Source organism: Python bivittatus, unplaced genomic scaffold, assembly GCF_059951505.1.
Source record: "Python bivittatus isolate LINGU-HERP-01145 unplaced genomic scaffold, Pbiv_v1 ctg000070_np1212, whole genome shotgun sequence".
NCBI classification, from domain to species: Eukaryota; Metazoa; Chordata; class Lepidosauria; order Squamata; family Pythonidae; genus Python; species Python bivittatus.
In genome coordinates this window covers 7,726,981-7,745,738 of record NW_028277034.1, presented here as the reverse complement: position 1 = coordinate 7,745,738, position 18,758 = coordinate 7,726,981, and the positions used below count along the sequence as shown (strand labels likewise).

The following is an 18,758-nucleotide window of genomic DNA, read 5'->3' as shown; positions in this document are numbered from 1 at the left end:
ATTTCTGGGCCCTTCTCAAACGGGAGATTTATGGTGAAGGAAAACAGTACACCTCTCTGAACAGTGTCCAGGAGGCTGTGGTTGCTGTTGCACAAAAAGTTGATTGTCAGCAGATCAAGAAACTGACAGACTCCATGAATGGAAGGCTTATGACTGTTATTGCAAAGAAGGGTGGCTATACTGGTCACTGATTTTTTGTTTGAAATGTCAGAAATGTTTATTTGTAAATTTTGAGTTGTTTATTATTCTCACTTTAACAAATGAAAATAAACAAGTGAGATGGGGGAATTTTCATTTTTCATTTAGTTGCATAATAATTCTGCACACTAATAGTTGCCCAATAATTGTGCACACATAGATATGCTCCTAAGAAAGCCAAAACCTCACTTTTACTTTCTTAAATATTCAGGTTTGAGGTTTATTAACATTTTGGATTGATCGAGAGCACTGTAGTTGTTCAGTAATGAAATTCATCCTCAAAAATACAACTTGCCTAATAATTGTGCATGCAGTGTATTATATGTTCATGTATATTCTATGAGTGCCGGTGTGAGGGAATTGTATTCTTGTGTATTTCAGAAATTTGACAGGACACTAGTTTGAAATAAAGGCTACCTGTTGTTCCAGAAACCCAGTTTTTGAAAATAAATAAATAAAACCCTAGCCTCTGCAGTCATCTGTGAAGTTCAAATCCTCTGGCTCAGAGAGATGGCAAGGCTAAATTTACCCAAGGCCAGCCAAAATCTGTGGGGTCATGCAGTCAGTTGTGAAACTAAGCAACTTCTATTTTGACCTCTGCACATGTGGCTCAATATTAGGCAAAGTCAATTATTTGAAAATGGAGTGCCAAGAGATTTCCAGAAAGGGCTGGTAATTACTCTACCAGAGCAAATACAAATACCCTCTTTGTTTGACTAGCAGGAAGTCAAATATTTAGGCTTGAATGCATTGTTGGGACAGTACTAATTAACAGTTGATCTCAGACAGACACAAGATGCTGCATCCTCCTGATGATGGCTGTCCACTAATAAGCTTATATTTCTCAATCATTTATTTGGTGTTATGCATGTGAAATAATTCGTTTAATGCTATTTGCTTATTTGTGCAAAAATAGAATCTTGGGTCAAGTACTGTATTTTTCATGAATCTGAATATGCAGTCTGGACACCTTTGCATGCAATCATCCCTGATTGAAAAAGAGACTATATCCCGCAGGTGGCTTCCATGTGTACAACAGATGCATCACAAAATCTCATGAGGGTCCAATTAAATTACCAGCTGCATCTTACTATAAACTGTATGGCTGTAGAATACCATCCAACTATGCTATTTACTAAATGCCATGTGTTCCATGATAGAGCTCACAATGGCCAATGTTTGCCTGAGTTATAGCCAAATGTTCTACATTAAATTGCAAGGCACATGGACCCAGTCAACAGAAGATGGTAAATGGGATTGTGTTTTGCTTGGTTGTGAGTATTTAAATCACAGTCACATGTCCTTAGAGTCCTAGAATTCTACTGAAACATAATGGGAAAAAAAGGCAAGTTCAATCATAGCACATGACTGCAACTAAGCAAGGACTCAAGTTTACCATGGACGCAGGGGGTACTATAGCTTAGCCACTTTTTATCAGGTTGGCTTTTTTTCAAATCCAGTTATGCTTTAGGAGAAAAAAATACATTTGCAATCTTCAAAATTGCCCAAGGAGCTCACGAATACATGGATTAAGCTTCAAAAGAGAGGGTACTTTGAATCAAGGTTCTCCCACAGTTAGTTCTGTTCTTCCACAACTTCTACTGTCTACATTACAGTACACAAGACTTTACATTGTAGTCTGTTACAGTCAGATGGCTGGCTGGAGTATTCTGGGAGTTGGTCCACACATCTTAAAGGCTCTGAGATTGAGAAACACTGATGTAAAGTACTGCATGGATCCTGAACTGGCCCTCTTTAATCATTTTTAAAACAATGTCTTGATCTATTTATTTCTCTTAAAACCTTAACCTAAAGCTTTTCCATGAAGCCTAGATTGTTCTTAAAATTACTGTGGCAGACCTTATAAGGAATAAGTAAAGAAGGAAACAGAAATGTGTGACTGCTTACCTCTACTTCTACAGACTGCATAGCTAAGTCACATGGTGGTTTCAGAGCTTTAGGTCTTGTGGCGTACCAGTACGTTGTCAGGGCTGCAAAAGCACCGAACCCCATCAGCGTGTTTGTTGGAAGAGTGCGCACATACTGCCTTACATCGCCGAGTTCTGGCATTCGCAGATACCGAAACAATTCATGCGCTTGCATTGTGATCTGATGCCTTTATTCTGTCTGCTGCAATCTGTTGGTGAAAAAGGGAAGAGGTGAGCCCAGTATGGAATGAGAGAACCTTCTTCTTCCCTGGGGGGAAGGACGCATCTTCCAACACCGCACCAAGCTAGAAACATCTATATTCTCCCCACAGTGAAAAGTATCCCTCCATGGCAGACCTTTTTAAAACAGAGGTTGCCAAATGACCTACTTTAGTAGCCATACTGTCCAGTGTTTGGGCACATATTTATTTGCATTTTTTGTACTGTTATTGGCTGAAGGGCATATTGCATTAAAATGGTAAAAAAAAGTTTGTCTCTGGCAAAACACTCTCTCAAGCTCCTTAAAAGCTGCAACGCATTTACTTTAAATCAGGAGTTGATGTTCTTGCTTCCCCTGCAATCAAATATATAAAAACATATTTTTGTATATGACTTGACACACTGGCAACAGAACAGTAAGACAATTCTCTCCTACTTGCCTCTTTAAATCTCTAACTGGGATAAGGGAAAAAGAGAGCAAAGGTTTTCTTTTTTCTTTTTAAAGTCCTGGTGTGTCTGTTCAGCTTATGTTTCGCTCTGCTGCCAAGGTCTCTCAGAACATCCGTCACATGCTCACCCTTACATTTTTTGCCCACTAGGGCAAAGTTTACTCGCAGACAAAATGCATACTTAGCTTTGAGCGAAGGAGAGCCAATGGAAACAGAGTCCGGGGCCATCCCACTGCACACCCCACTGAACATGGCATGCAAAGAAACAATGCTCATTTCAGAAACACACAACTAGCAGCAACTTTCATTACTGCACATCAACAGCTTATTCCTATTGCCAAAGAAAACCTGGTAAAAAGGCTGGTCAGGGAGAAAAAAGGAGAAAGTGGAGACGCTGAACCAGACATTCAAATGTAGACAGTTCTACTAGGACAGGAGATGCTCTGAAAACAAATGTAGAAAACACAATACCTATCTATTTTCCATATCTACCTACAGGCTAACAGACCCTAAAATCTTGCAGCCTCTATCTCTGAAGCTGGGTCCTGAGTTTCAGCTCAGGAGGAGACCTCCTCAGCCTCACCATAGTCACCCATGTGAAGTGACTGCAACTAGAATTCACCCAGTTCTCCTGGATATACCTGGAACAGCCTTTCAGAATCTTCTCATTGAGATCCTTCCTCATCTGCAATACGGGGATAAAAGTGGTCTGTTTTGGAACTGTTGGTAAGGATTAATGAATGCCATGCTTTGATCACTCAAAAGCATGGCATACATGCCAATGATGACAAATCAAATTCTTTATTACAGGTCAGCAACCCAGACTGAATAAAATGTATTATATAAAACCTACAAAGTTGAGCTACAAGATAAAACATACAGAATAAAATAAAGCACACAAGATAAAAGATCTACAATCGTACTTGCGCTATTTTGCTGTCAGCAACATAGGGTTTTACAAGCTGTGAAAACAAACTTTCCAATGGGAAGAGTTACCTTGGGGTCCTTAGCTGCTAGTAAGAATTGCATATAAAATTCTTCAGTCTGTCCCGGAAATGGAATTACAAGAAGGATTAGGAGCTCTTTGCATATGTCTCAATAGAAATTACAGTATAACAATGAGTTCATGTTTCAGTATTACCATCATTACAATATTACATCACTACCTTTCTGCATATGCAGTTTTACAAAATTTTGCCTCCAGCAGTGCGGATGGTATAACATTGAACCACAGTAATGTAAATGCTCCTAGAAATTTATTGTTCGTGAATTGATCTAGGTCCAATGCTGCTTTAAAATGTGCACTGCTGTGTCCCAGCTGTACCGAGTTTAAAAATTTAAAATTTTAAAATTTTAATTTAATTTTTAATTTAATTTAATTTAATTTTTAAATTTTAAAAATTTAAAAATTTATTCTGACTGTAATTCTATATCAAGGACTCTTTGCTTAAGCACCGTCATTGCCTGATTTGGTTCCATGGGCATGAGTATATCCCTTGAAAAACCCAAATTTATATATATTTTTTCTCAATTTGGAACTTCCAGGAGGAATCGTATTTATTAATGTTAGCTCTGTCAGACCTTGGGGTTGAAAGTGAACCTTTAGCCAATATTTAAAGGTGCATAACCATGCCCTTGTTTCACCTTTTATAAGTCTTGCCTCCAGCTGCCAATGATTACTAATATGACATGTAAATGTACAATTTGGTCAATTTTTATTCTTTCCATTTCCCTGGATCTTTAATATTCCGGGTAAAATACCTTTCTTCTTAGGCTTCAAGCTGAATCATATCCAAGTTGCATTGTTTTTGCTAGTCCAGTTAGCCTAAACTCTACCACAATGTACTTTCTGAGTGGGTTCTATATTCCTCGCTGTAACAAAATCCTATTTGCGCTAATGTTGCTGTTTATTGTGTTTCAGCCCATATTTCCACACATTAAAGCTTAAACTTGTCTGTGTACCACTTAAAAAATGTGATAACGAAAGATAAGATTCTGCTCAGTCAATTGATTCAGCATTTTTCCAGCAGTAGTCATGCCGAGCAGTTGTACCTCATGAGGATTTCTGCTAGCAGGGCCATTAGACTGGTAAGAAAAGAATCAAAAGAACAAAATGTTATCCAAGAGGAACACTTCAAAGTATTCCTTTACTTTAAGGAATACTTGAAAGACGTCAGGTTTTGAACTGAACAGACACGGCTCTTAACTCAGTTTTCAACAATCCAGTTCTTTTTCCAGAGTCTCCAGCCAGCATAGCTAGGGTCCAACATATCCAGAGGGCAACAAGTTATGAAAAACTGGGTTATCTAATCTAACCTCTTCTTTTCACACAAAGTCCAACTAGATAGATAAGAGGAGCTCACAAAGGCATTGAGTCAATAGCTATCATATGGCTGTTCTAAAGGCATTATGATGCAGTGTTTTTATTTTCAATCTCTTAAGAGTCCACAACAGAGAAGCAGATTCACACGTCTAAGTCAAAACCAAGCGTTATATGTGAACCAGGCCAATACCTTCAAATACTGTTGTCCGAGCAGCAAATACCTAAATGCTGGATGAGACAAACATTTTGATTATACGTTCATAGCTGTAACTTTAATGCAACAAATAATTTGATCATTATCCATTTACCAAAACTTTTAGCTTTAGAAAACCATCAGTGAAAGGGCTATACATGGGGAGTTCTGACCCTGTCTCGTATATCTTGCTCAGCTAGTCAAATGAATACTATGCTTCTAGCCAGAAAAGGCCTCCTGACACACGCCTAAGTAAAATACTGAATCAGCCAAGATGTGGTCTTTTCAGCTGCGCTCAGCTTAGCAACACTCATCCAAGTTGGCCCAGTGTACTCATTCCAAGCTCCTCCTCCTCCTTTTGCCAAGTACAATAATCTATTTACAGAGGGCAGAATGCTCTTCTATTGTCTGCCAGTAGGCAGACATCATTCGAGGGCAACTGTCAACTTCTTCAGCACAGTGCTACCACAGAGGAGCCAATGGCTTTTCTCCCTCCAGCTCTGCTGATTGATTTGAAGGGGGGGCGGGATCTATAATGGCCTGCTTAATCAGAAGCATTGTCCTAGAAATCAGTTCCATCCCATGCTAAGTATGACGCTTTTAGCAACCGCGCTACTCATCTGTTAGTTTCAGTTTGGAGTAAAAGATATGTCATTAAAATTAATATATGGTATTGCATTCATTCCTTTGCAGCTCTTTTCTCCATTTTCTAACTAGTAGAGATGTCAATATCTGAGAAATCTATCTTAAATTAAGCTTTGTGGGGGAGTTGACAGACATCAAAATAGTTTAGGGAAACAGCTGAAAGAGGAGACTTCTCCATTATTCTTAAATGGCATGCTGCAAAATAATTACTTATCAGCCCAATCTGGGGTAGAAGTCCATTTTTGCTTAATAGCTCAAACTGAGATATAGACAAGGAAAGCGATCAAATGTTATTTTAACAAACTGCCAAGTTAATCAGGGGTGATGTTCAATTCATGCCAATGCAGGGCAAGACAACCTACCAGGTTCTTCTGTCCCTCAGCTTGGAGGTCTCATAGACATTGGACATCTTCTGTTTGATTAGCAGAGGCATTTTATGCAGTTGCTCCAATGTGAGGAGCTTTAGGAACACTTATGTGGCTAAAAAGTTACTTTGGTTGCCTTGATAAAATTAAAGGAGGGAGTCAACTGATCAGTTGAAATATTGCCATGAGTTGGTGGCTGCTTAACTATTTAACTTCACTGTAGTATTATCAATTGTGGGAGCCAGTTTGGTCTAGTGGCTAAAGCATCAGGCTAGAAACCAGGAGACCATGAGTTCTAGTCCTACCTAAGCACAAAGCCAGCTGGGTGACCTTGGGCCAGTCACTTTCTCTCAGCCCTAGGAAAGAGGCAATGGCAAACCACTTCTGAAAAACCTTGCCAAGGAAACTGCAGGGACTTGTCCAGGCAGTCTCTAAGAATTGGACACGACTGAACAGGTTAAAAAAAAAAATCAGTTACCAATAACAAGAGAAAGGACTCCTTGCCCCTTCCTTCTTACAGTATCAAGCCAGAGCAAATCTAGAAACATTAAAAAATACCCACTTCTGATACCGAGTAAAACCTTTAGTGTCTGGGCAGAGGCACAAGTCAGAGCTGACCATTATTTCCTCTTGTTAAATATAGGAAATATAAGATACTTTCTCCATGCGATCAGCTGTCTGCTATGTAATTTCCTGATGAGGGAATGAACTAAATTTTAGAATTAAAAGACACACTGCTGCATGAACATTTTAAACTCCTCAAACCTCTGAAAGAAAAGCATTCAGAAAAACCAAAATCATTTTTATCAGCTATTTTTGGTGTGTTGCTAACATATATTGGAGCAAAATTTCACCACATGCCCAACCGTAGTAAAATGTTTATGAAATCCTACTTAGAATAGACAGCACTTCAAAAATGTTTTAAACATAAATATATGTACACTCTTGCACTTCTTTCTAAATATTTTCAACTAAGCACTGGCATCTCATTATTACAGTTACACTGCTGCTTGAATTAGACATACATTAATCCACTTACTAATCAATATATGACAGACTTAGGGCACTTTTCTGTAAGGCTTTCTAAGAAGCCTGAACTACATTTTGATCTTGGAGCTTTATACAACAACAAAAAATGTAATGGAACACTTTCCCTGTCTGTATTCCTTTGTAATTGAAAAGGATTATTAAAATAATATCTTAGGCTATGAAAAGAGCGTTATGATAGTCACATTTAAGAAATAAAACATTGCTATAGTTGGATTCAGAGAACTGATTGTCTTTGTGGATTTCTTTTCTAAATCCATACAATACAGGAGGCAGATTCTTGTTGAACCTTATGGAAAATTTCCAAACACTGCAGTAAAAGTAATTTGATGGTAGGACAATAGAACCCAGGCCTTAGACAGGTGACAAATTCCTATCTTCTGGATGTGTTAAAGCAGAAGCTGGATGGAAGCTTCTATCAAAAATGCTTTAATTTGGACACGAATGGGCTAATGGTTAAATGCCCCTTCAGATTCTATGGTATTATAAGCATCACATAGCTATAAAGTCCACCTATAACCAAGCTTCTTCCTCTAAGATTCTGTCTTCCTGAAAGCAAGTTTTATTTCTTTGAGGGAGGGTTGACAGTATACTAAACTTCAGTTTAAAGACAAACTGTAATTTATATTGTCTCACCTTCCTACAGATTCATAACCTATATCCAATCCAATATTTGTTTTTTTTTCACATTTCCAAATTTAATAGCAATAAGTCTAACATTTTGCACCTTAATAAGGAGATTTAAGTGTTTGAGCAAACATCACAATTAGTTGCTGGCTCTGCATTGCTTCAGAACAGTAGATAATTAGGCAACAAATTCTGTTCTCAGAAGTCAGTATTTAAGCAGCACTTCATTAGAGACAAGCAAACATGAGTTTCAGAGCATTAGTGTCATAACTTTGAGAAATTGGTATACTGGAAACAACAAAAAGGCCATTAGTGTAACCAAACAGACTGGCCTGTAAGGACAACCCCAAGCCAGACGCTTGAACTCTGTATGGTGTATTATTACATGATATATCTGAAACTGGAGATAATACATTCTAAGCCACCATAGTTAGTATCCTTTGATAGCATTTTCCTCCATGAATAAAAATAAGCTAAATGTCAGAGACTGTCACTACACTTTGGCGTAACAAATTCTTTAATTCAAATGTAGCTGCATGAAAAGTATTTGCTTTTCAATCTGTCAACATTCAGCTTCATTGGAGGACTATGGATTCCAGTATTACAAGAAAGAAGTCTTTGAGCTCCTTCTTCCATCCCATGCATAATTATACCCACCATTACCATCCATCTATTCAGCCTTTTTGAGCTGAGTTTTGATCAGTGTGATTGCCTTCTGCACTTTTGATGGCTCTACAATATATATATTTTTGAAGTACTACGTGGTGAGCAGAACTATGCACATTCTAGATATGGTTGTTATCAGAAATTAAGATATTGACAAATTTATTTATATCCTTTTCTTAATGATACTCCACACAGAAGCACAAGCATCTCCAGCAAACCAAGACTGCATCAAAATGATGACACATGTACAGTGACACAAACTCTGCCTTTACATATTTGCATCCTTATGTCTAATGAAAGCATTTAAATCATTTAAAGAGATATTGGTTTAACCTGCCATTGTGAGAGTTCACCATGTATTTCTACTTTTTTTTCCTGTCCTTTATCCAGCTACTAATCCAGAAGAGGTGCTCACTCTTTCTCTTTTGACTAGTCTTTCCCCATGACTAGAATCTGGCTATCAAGCTAAAATGATGTGTTAAAATCTTAGCCAAGACCAGACATCATTAATACATGTTAAATGGGATCTGGCTGATCCTGATCAGCAGCTTCTAAAGCAGCGACATTTTAAAAGAGAGAATGAAACCCCAGCCTTTTCTCCTGAAGAAGGAAATCCCAATGTTGATCTGCAAAAGAAGCAACAGGCTCAGTAAATTACAACCACATTAGCGAGAACAACAAAAAAGAGGTCCTGCAATCTACTCCAGAGAATGGGATAGTTTCTGGAGCAATTCAACGTTTGGAGACGTACAGGCAAAAAAAAAAAATCATCTTCATTTCAACTACGATTTCAACTACAAGCACTAGGTACTTCCAGAAGAAAGACAGGCCTAAAAAGGGATGGAAGAAGCAGTGGGAAACAGAGGAAGATTACAAGGGAAGGCACATAGTGGAAGTCTTGCCTAGGAGTTCACGGGCAAAGTGCCACAACTGCAAATTACCTTGTCATTGCAGAATGGCTCCATCAAACACATGTGATCTTAAGCCGGCCAGAGCAATATAATTCCCTTGATAAATTCAGACAGAACAATTTATAGCAGAGGCAGTGAAATTTGACTCAGTCCTTTTTACGGGCCTAAATATTAAGTTTTAGAGCGGAAGACTGGTGTGCATCCAAATGCGATCGAAGAAAGGAACGCGTCTACAACTCTCCTGTAACCCAACGTCCCCATGCGGCAACAGAACAAAAGCCGGGGCGAGGGCACCAAACCACTTCCACCTTCCCCTTCCGAACAGCTGTGCCCATATCTCCCCGGAACCCAGTGGTCCCAGACAACCCTCCACCCGCAAAAGGGGGGCTTAACTGACCCAAAGGAAAACATCGCCGCGAAACAACCCATTTCCTCCCGGCGCTGATAGGCTGCGTCCAGCCAATACAGACCTAGAAAACGATCCTATTGCAGTCCTGGCTCGATCGGAGGGGCTAGGACGGGAAAGCGCCTCTCCGAGCGGCCTACGGGGTGGGAGGCCCCACCTTTAAGCCCCCGGCTTCCTGACGTGCGGCTCCTTTCCTTTACTGTCCCAGCTCCCCGCCCCCTTTTCCGGGCGCCGCCAGAGGCAGCGGTGCCGCTGCGGCGCCGGCCGGGCAGGTTAGGCTGGTCGGCCGGTCGGCATACGGGCGCAAAGGCAGGGTCCGTCTGGGCAGGCGAGGCGGTCGCGGCTGCGGAGAAGCGGGAAAGTCCCCGCTACCCCCAGGAGCCTCGGGGGGCCCGCCCCGCCTGCGGCAGGACAGCCTTGCTGGCTCACCCACCTGCTTTCCTCTTCGCCCCGTCCCGTCTCCTCCCGGGCACGCTTCCCTGGGCGCAAGCTAGCGGGCAGCCACCAATTACGCAGCCCAAGCGTTCTGCCGTGGGAGCGCCCGGCGCTGCCCTATTTAAGTCGCCCGCAGAGGGGAAGAGAAAGAGAGAGAGAGAGAGAGCGAGCGAGTGGGAAAGAAAACACAGCGCACGAAAGGGAGGCGGCGCAGCCGAGTGTCTTGCGTCGCGCCAGGCCCGCCTTTCCAGTAAGCGCAGGGACGCGAGAGGCACTCGGGCCAGTTAGAAGCGAAGCGAGCCGGTTGGCGTGCGCTCCGCGCCATTCGCACCAATGGGAGCCGGAGGAGGAGGGCGAAAGGAACGCAATGCCAAGGGCAGTCAATCGCGCGGCGCGGCGGACGGAGCGTCGGAAGCCGGCCCGGGCAGCCCCAGTCCCAGAAGCCAGGCGGCTCCGCACGTGATCTCTGCGTGCGGGTCTCGGGAAGAGCGCTCGGCACATGCTCAGAGTCCACTGAGAGTGGCTTTGACGGCCTCGGGGCTCGCTGGGTACAGTTCGGGTATCGCGACGTGCGTTCAATGACCTGCGCTCGTAATTCGGGGAAGCGCGCGCTGTTGTTACGACGCCAGAAATCCACCCGTTCCCTCTAGCATTTGCATCATTGCATCGCATGTTCTCGGGAATGAATTCGGTCGAGAAAAACAGGTTGCAGGGTTGTGCTTTGGCTGAATTCAGAGCCCGGAAGCGACGGTTCCCCGGTCTCCCCAGTTGTTTGTTGTTGTTGTTTTGCACATACACACCGGAAAGATTGACAATAAGGCATTCCTATACACGTCTCTTAAGTCCCCCTCATATTAAGATACGGGATTATAAACAGAGAGAATAAGTACTAACAAGTAAGATTATTCTCACTTCAAAGCATACCCGAAAGATTTATTCAGTCTCCCCTGGAAAGAACAGAAAGTTTTATTTAAAGTCTGCAACCTTGTTTGTGCTTTTTACTGAATTTCCTCAACGGAGACATACTTACTTAGACACAGATCTCACTGAATTTAACAGTTTGCCTCCCTCGTATACATGTATCCACGCATTCCCACAGATGACTGATTGATAAGTTGAGCAGAAAAGCCAGAATACTAGGGTATGAACAAAAATGTGATGGATAGAGATTGGAGAGAAAGCAAAGGTTCAAAGAAGCTTTGTAAGAATGCTTGAACTGCTTCAAACCTTCTAAAAAGTCTAGTATTTACTGTTCCTGAAGGTGGTTTTGGTGTTATGTGTATATCAGCTAGACTTTAAAATCCAGCAGTTTTGAAATGTTTTGAAATTGAGTCTGACTTACAGGTTTAGTCAGATAGTAGTAAATCCTGGATATTCTGGCCATGACCTCTCACAGATATTCAGAGGATGTTTTTGTTATTTCTAATTTCTAGAATTATTTATGTTTCCTAGTTAGGGATTCTTTTTCAGCCAATAACCCAACATCAGGTGTGGTGATACCAGGTTGAACATTCATCTTTTAATAGCAAGTTTTCTGCAGTGTGACAAAATGCAAAGAAAATGACAGTGTTGGTATATGCTAGAGAAGGAAAGGCTGGGGGCTTCATGCGTTTAGGTGTTTGAGATAGTCCTTGGGACTTTAACCTGCCCTCATGTGACACAGAGTCTGGTACAGCTCAGGAATTCATGACTACAACAGCAACCATGGACCTGACCCAAGTTATTAAGGGCCCAGCTAGGTCATACACTAGGTCTGGTTTTTATTTCAAGGCAGAGTGACATGATCTGAAGGTACGGGATATTACCATCAGTCCTCTGTTAAATGCTTGTCTGGTTTTCACCTTGCTGGGGCTGCTTCATTCCCCACCCCCACAGGGAAGTACATAGGATCTATTCCATCGGCCTACCCTGGTGACTAATGGACCTGGATGGGTTTCAGAGGGAGTCTGGGGCTTTTCCTAGGGATCTGGTAGGCAGTTCAACAGGGCAGTTCAACTGATGTCTTAGTCTCTGTATCTCATGTATGATGAGAACCTTGGATTGAATTATTCCTATGCAGCCTCTCCCTGTTTATCAATTCTCAGAGGTTCCCTGGTTTTTTTTAAGAGCTTTGGGAGATGAAACAACAGAAGAGACACCTAGAGCACCACTGGAGAAAGGAGAAATGAGCTTGTCTACAAGCCAATATTAGGGGTTATATTGTGGCAATAGGAGCACAAACTGCAGTTATTTTTCTTGCAGTTGCAGGTAGCACCTGGAGGCCCTGTTTAAAGTGGCCTGTTCCCTGCTATGGAGGGATGAGTCACAAGAATATCTACAGGGCTATTGTGAGAAATATTCTAGGCATCTGGCGGATAAAGTTGTTCAGATCCACCCTAAGTCAGATTTTGACTGGACAGATCCTTTTGAACTGGCCAAGAATGGTCTTGTCCTATTACCTCGGAAATGTTTGATTCTGTGACTTTTTAGAAAGTGGATAGGATCCTCATGGTGAGCCAGTCTGGTGTAGTGGTTAAGGTATCAGGCTAGAAACAAGGAGACTCTGAGTTCTAGTCCTGCCTTAGGCACAAAGCCAGCTGGGTGACCTTGGGCCAGCCATTCTTTCTCAGCCCTAGGAAGGAAGCAATGACAACCCACTTCTGAAAAACCTTGCCAAGAAAACTGCAAGGAATTGTCCAGGCAGTCACCAAGAGTCAAAAACCGACTCAAAGTCACACACACAGAGGATCCTCTGTTTATGAGATCCATGTCCCTCCTGGTTTGTTAAGGCCTTCCAAAACACCTCCTTGGGAGGTGGTTAGAGCCACGTGGTAAAGAGGGGTGGTTCTGCCTGCCTTGAAGGAGGCAGTGGTACACTCCCTCCTCAAAAAGCCATTGCTGCATCCAGGGATTCTGTATAATTATCATCCATTCTCCAACTTTTCCTTTGTGGGTAAGACTGTTGAGAAGGTGGACAAATTACAGCTCCAGAAGGGCCCTGGAAGAAGCTATTTATCTGGACCTGTTTCAAGTTAGAACACAGTATGGAGACTACATTGTTCACACTTGATGATGACTTGTGAGCAAAGCTGGGCTGGGGATAGTGTGACTATTCTTCTTGATCTCGCAGTGACTTTTGATACTTCATGGTTGTCTTGTGGACCAGCTGTGGGTTTGCAAAAAGATGGCACAATGTTGTGGTAGTTCTCTTCCCTTTTCTATGGCTGATTTTTGTCAGTGTTGTCAGGTATGGAGAAGTCCAACCCAAAGCTCCTGGTTTTTGAGGTGTCTCAGGACTTGGCATTCTCATCCCTCCCATTTAATATCTTTATGGTCATCAATCAACATGGGGTCAGGTATCGTCAGTATGCTGTACCTAGAGACTGTTTGGATTTGAAGGAGGAAGAACACATTTAAACTGAACCCTGAAAAGACCAAGTGGCTATGGATTCATTGTTTTTATGGTGACTTTCCCTCTTTCCCACACAGAGCTGATGAGCAATTGGGGGGAACTTCCTGAACTCACAGCTCCTGCTCGAAGGAGAGAGAGCAGCTGTGGCCGAGAAAGCCTTCTCACAGACGCATCTAGTGTGCCACTGAACCTTCTCCTAGACTAGGAGTCATTTTGTTACAGTCACTCATGCCTTGATGACCTTGCACATGGATTATTGCAATGCATTCTACATGGAGCTGCCACTGAAGACCATTTGAATACTTCCCTCCATGCTGAAGTGAAGCCATTAATGAATGCTCTCTGGATGCAGTTACTTTGTGAGAGTACCCATAACATGCTCTCAAAAGTCTATTGATGCCTATTGATGTTAGCCCTGCAAGGTAATCCAGACAAGAAGCATAACCAGGAGTACTAGCTCTATCTTTATTGTGAGAGTACATTGACAAAATCTTGCATGACTGGAAGTATTTCTCCTCCTCTTTCTTTTTGCTCTCTGAAAAACTAGAGAGAGCCTCTTCTGAAACATTTCCCACGCCATCCCCTCTTCTGTGGGCTGAGATATCTTTTACATGCTGGTAGTCCAGTCTGTGGCTCTCCCTCCTGACTCCCAAGGTCATTTGTGCATACCTTACAACTGTTGAGGACCTTTGATGTTAAAGAGGCTATTCTGGCTTCTTATATGGCTAAGGAAGGATGTACAATTGTTGGTTCTCAGACTGATCAAGGTTCAGGAGTCTGTTGTGTAAGCAACCACTTGTAAACTCCTCCATTATCAGTGAAGAGATCGATCAATTTGGCACTTGACAGGAAGGCAGCTGTACGGAAAATAAATGTTTCCACACCAAATGTATACTGGGGAAATATTGGTTTTAGAAAGGAAAAAGTTCAGTTGCTGGAATTCTTGTAACCCCTTCCTTCCTTCCTTCCTTCCTTCCTTCCTTCCTTCCTTCCTTCCTTCCTTCCTTCCTTCCTTCCTTCCTTCCTTCCTTCCTTCCTTCCTTCCTTTGTTTGTTATTTTATAGGGTTTAAGGCTTGCTCAACTCCAAAGACTTCAGGTGGGTTACAAAAGGTTACAATAAAACACATCAAAATCATATAAAAAACCAACACTAAAAATAAACATCCCCCAAGAGGGACACCAATAAATCTTATCTAGAGTTAAAGGTCCAGTGAAATAAAGCTATCTTTAAAGGTCTTCTAAAAACTGCAAAGCAGGGAGCTTTACAGACCTCTAAGTGTAACCTGTTCCAAAGTAGGGGATGACCACAGAGAAGATCATCTCGTCCATGTCCTTCTCAGAGAAAGGAGGGGCTCTTAAGAGGCCTCCCCAAGATGTTCTCACCAGACAGGCAAGTTCAATCCTTGTATGGTAGGACTGAGGTAACCTGGTGTACAGAGTAAGGAAGATGACCTTGATGGAGATATGCAGACTCTATTGCCAAGGCAACAAGCCCTAAGGCATTTTTTAAGTCCAGAATGTCCATATAACATTCAGAAGCAACTCAGACAGATACTTCAATTCACTGAACAATAAGAAGGAGGAGGAGGTACAGCAAAATCAGACTTGCAAGATTCTCTTATTATAGCCAGTCTCAATAAAACTAGTTGTAGATATCCTGTGGAGTTGATTTCATGGTCTGGTCTGCTTAGTGGGGTTGACATTTGATGCTACATCATAAATCTTGGTAAAGGAACAGAGTGCCTGCAGAAGCTTGTTTTGCTTATCCTGGAGAGGTGAAAAATCCTCAAATCCTTCTGACAGTTGGTCTGCTATTGGAAAGTTGAAGGCTAATGATCTCTGGCCATTCACAGAAGTTCTGGGCCCATTCACTGACCAAAAGAACAAGAACCACAATTTACTATTTAAGCAACAGCTCCAGGAAAGGGCGATCAGTCTTCCTTACACTGCATTTAAATGCCAACGTACTGTTTGCCAATTGTTTCTGACCTCACCCTTTCTCCCCCTCCACCCCCCATTCTTCATCTATTTTGTGTTGTCTTTTTTAGATTGCAACCCAGAAGGCAACATTGGTCTCCTTCCCCCCACCCCAAAGTTATGTGAGTTATTCTGGGAAGGCCATAATTGTCTAAAAAACGAAGTGCAGTAATAAAGTAGCATACGTGCCTCAGGAATAAAATTTGTTTTCCAAATCAGGGTCCATTCCTATGTTAGAGAATCATGCTACACCACAATGCCCATGAAGCTCCCAACATCATACCTGTGAACCAAAAGGAAATGAACCAAATATCCACATGGTGCACTCTTGGATGTTTATTATTACTTCCTGCAGGGGCATCTACAAAGGGTGATGCCATGACATGCAATCAAACCCCTGCCCCCTTTTAATGCATTTTTCAACACATGTAAAAAGGGAGCAGGGCTTTGACTGCATGACTACAGTGCCACCTTGACTTTTTTGACACATATGCATATATACACAAATCCCCACAGACTTCCCTAATTTCCTGACCGGGAAATAAAGCCAGATACAGATCCACCCCCTGGAATCTTACTGGAAAATATTACCTTTTAAAAAAATATTTATATAATTATTGCATGATACAGACATAAAAATGAAATATTTCCAGTTGCAGATTTCTGCTAGAGCACAAGTTATGAAATAAGTTAGAACACTTACAATATTACATCAACTGGATTTCTTGCATATGTTGTATAATGGGCTGCATTGACACTAAATCCCTGTGTGACAATGCATGTTCTTTCTCTTTGGTGTTTATCTATTTATTGGTAATTTTCTTCTTAAAGGATTGCTTTTCTCTAGTTTCATGCTTGTCTATTATTTACATTCCCAGAGTCCACTCACAGGGGAATTTATGAGAACTAGAACAGCTCACACTGCCCTTGCTTGATAGTAATGCTGCCATTCCTGTTTTGCTAAGCCCTAAATAGCCTAAAGCTTATCCACACAAACTTGTAAAGTACAACCCAAATTCATGTTTTCTTTTGTAAATCTAAAGAGTTCTCCCAGTTTATTAATGGGGGCTCCCTAATCACAGAAGGTGCGGGAGGGGAAGACAAGCAAAAAGTCTTTGCTTTTTGGTCTACAGAAACAAAGACATTCTGTTTCTCTCACCTCCTTTTTCCTGATGGTTGTCTGGAGCAAGGGGTAAGAGACACAGAAGTGATTAATGTCATTAGGCAACACTGCATGAGCCTATTCTCTCTCAAGGCTTCCTCATGCGTTCTCCCAACAGCTTCCCTTGGGTGACATTGATCCCTCTGGTGCCTTGCTTAATTCCTTCACTCCTGTGGACACAACCAGTCTTCTGCAAGCAGATCTTTCCTCGGCTCTCTTCTCCACATTATTTCACCACCCACAATGCGCACAATGTTATATTTGATTCAACTATTTTTTTCACAAGGGGGTCAGATACTCCCTCCAAATTTAAAAGATCCTCCATGATCCTTTCCAGCCACCACTGCCACAACACTTGATGGTACTGATTTGAAGGTGTAGAAAGCCCTTGCTCTCAATTCTTGCCCATTTTACTTGTTGTAGTAACTAAGTTGTGAACTTGCAAAGGGTGACTTGTATTTCTATTATCCATTGGATATTAGCAATATGTAATGGTATATGGGAATGATCTTGGGACAGTGGGCCCAGAGATGCTGCCTAGGGAACAGTCAGATAAGAGACATCATAGCCTGGAGCTGGATAGTGGTTGGGGCAAGATGCTCAGAAGAGACCCTCCCTAATTTCTCGGAGTGTAAAGGAGACGGAGAGAGAATTGTACTTTCAGATTTGCAAGATTCTGTTAATGTAGCCTTACAATAAAGTAGAATTAATTCATCTGGTTCCGTTTCCTGTCTGGTCTATCTGGTAAGGCTGACATGATGTGATCTCAGGTCAGCAGTTCCCTGGGGGGGGGGGGAGTCAATATGATGTTTGTGACAGTATAACTGAAGATTGTCCTTTGGACACGTCAATGCATATATAAAACAGATGGGACTTACTGCCATAACTGCCATCTTCACTTCTTGTTTTGCACATGGTCCTTTTTGCTGCAGTACCTCTAGTTCCACAAGAAGGTAAACTTTCTGTTTTAAAACACTAATAACAAGATTCTCTCTTTCCTCCTTAGGGGCTAAATTGCCCACTTCACTTAAACAATTACACCGTAACCAGTCAAAGCTTAGTTCTGACTGCCAAACCAAACAAGACAGTGGTTACTAAAGTACCAATCACAAAGAATTCAGAAAAAGGGGATCAAATGCCAAAAACACAAGTAAACATTCTCAGCATAATCTCACATTTATAAAATGCACTTTCCAAGAGAAAAATCAACATTTATTGTTATTAATCAGCACTCCAAAGTTCCCTTTTTCTAGAAGTTAACTTTATATATTAGAATTCTTACATTCAATGACACTTGCTCCTATATGTAGGCATGACCATCACAAGTTGAAGATGGGTGTGTGTGTATTTTTTTTTTCAATGCTTCCTTTTCTTCTCCAATGCACCTGTACTGCCCATTTTATTCGCAGAAGAACCTTGTCTGGTAAATTAAGCAGAAACATAATGACTGGTCTAAAGTCACCTTCAGCAAAAATAGCAAGCTATTTTTTCCCCCAAATTCTTCTTTTGCACAGTTATGAAAGGTGAAAAGTCCCTTCCTACCTTTCAGTTTCCCACCCTATTTTTAAACTATTGCAGAGCTTTCAAAACAGCTGCTTCAGAATAGGCAAGGCTCCTGCAAAGCTTCTCTGTTTGGATCATTAAAGCAGAATCTTAGGGAGGTATCTGGTGGGACCAGCTTGCAAAGCAGCCAGGATAACAGCAACAGCAGCAATAATAATGCAGCTGCTTTAAGAATTCAAAAAGAAGTGCTGTAGATTTGCACAGCTCTACTATCTATCCTACTCTAGCATTCTAACTGGTAGTAATTATAGT

At 41.6% G+C, this 18,758-nt stretch overlaps 1 protein-coding gene across 4 annotated transcripts in view; it reads right to left on the bottom strand.

The window, feature by feature from the left end:
* ACSL1 (acyl-CoA synthetase long chain family member 1) overlaps positions 1 to 10,562 on the bottom strand; it is a 41,642-nt gene extending 31,080 nt beyond the window's left edge. Inside the window, exons 1-2 of one of the 4 annotated variants that reach the window (XM_007422696.3) lie at positions 10,411 to 10,562; positions 2,107 to 2,335 (exon numbers count right to left, since the gene is read on the bottom strand). In XM_007422696.3, coding sequence (XP_007422758.1) covers positions 2,107 to 2,301 — 195 coding nt within the window. In that variant the 5' untranslated portion in view covers positions 2,302 to 2,335; positions 10,411 to 10,562. Of the gene's footprint in view, positions 1 to 2,106; positions 2,336 to 9,601; positions 9,626 to 10,041; positions 10,190 to 10,410 lie in introns of those variants that run through there. The other 3 variants (XM_007422698.4, XM_088131724.1, XM_088131728.1) reach the window with 3 other exon arrangements.
* Positions 10,563 to 18,758: the final 8,196 nt, after the last annotated feature.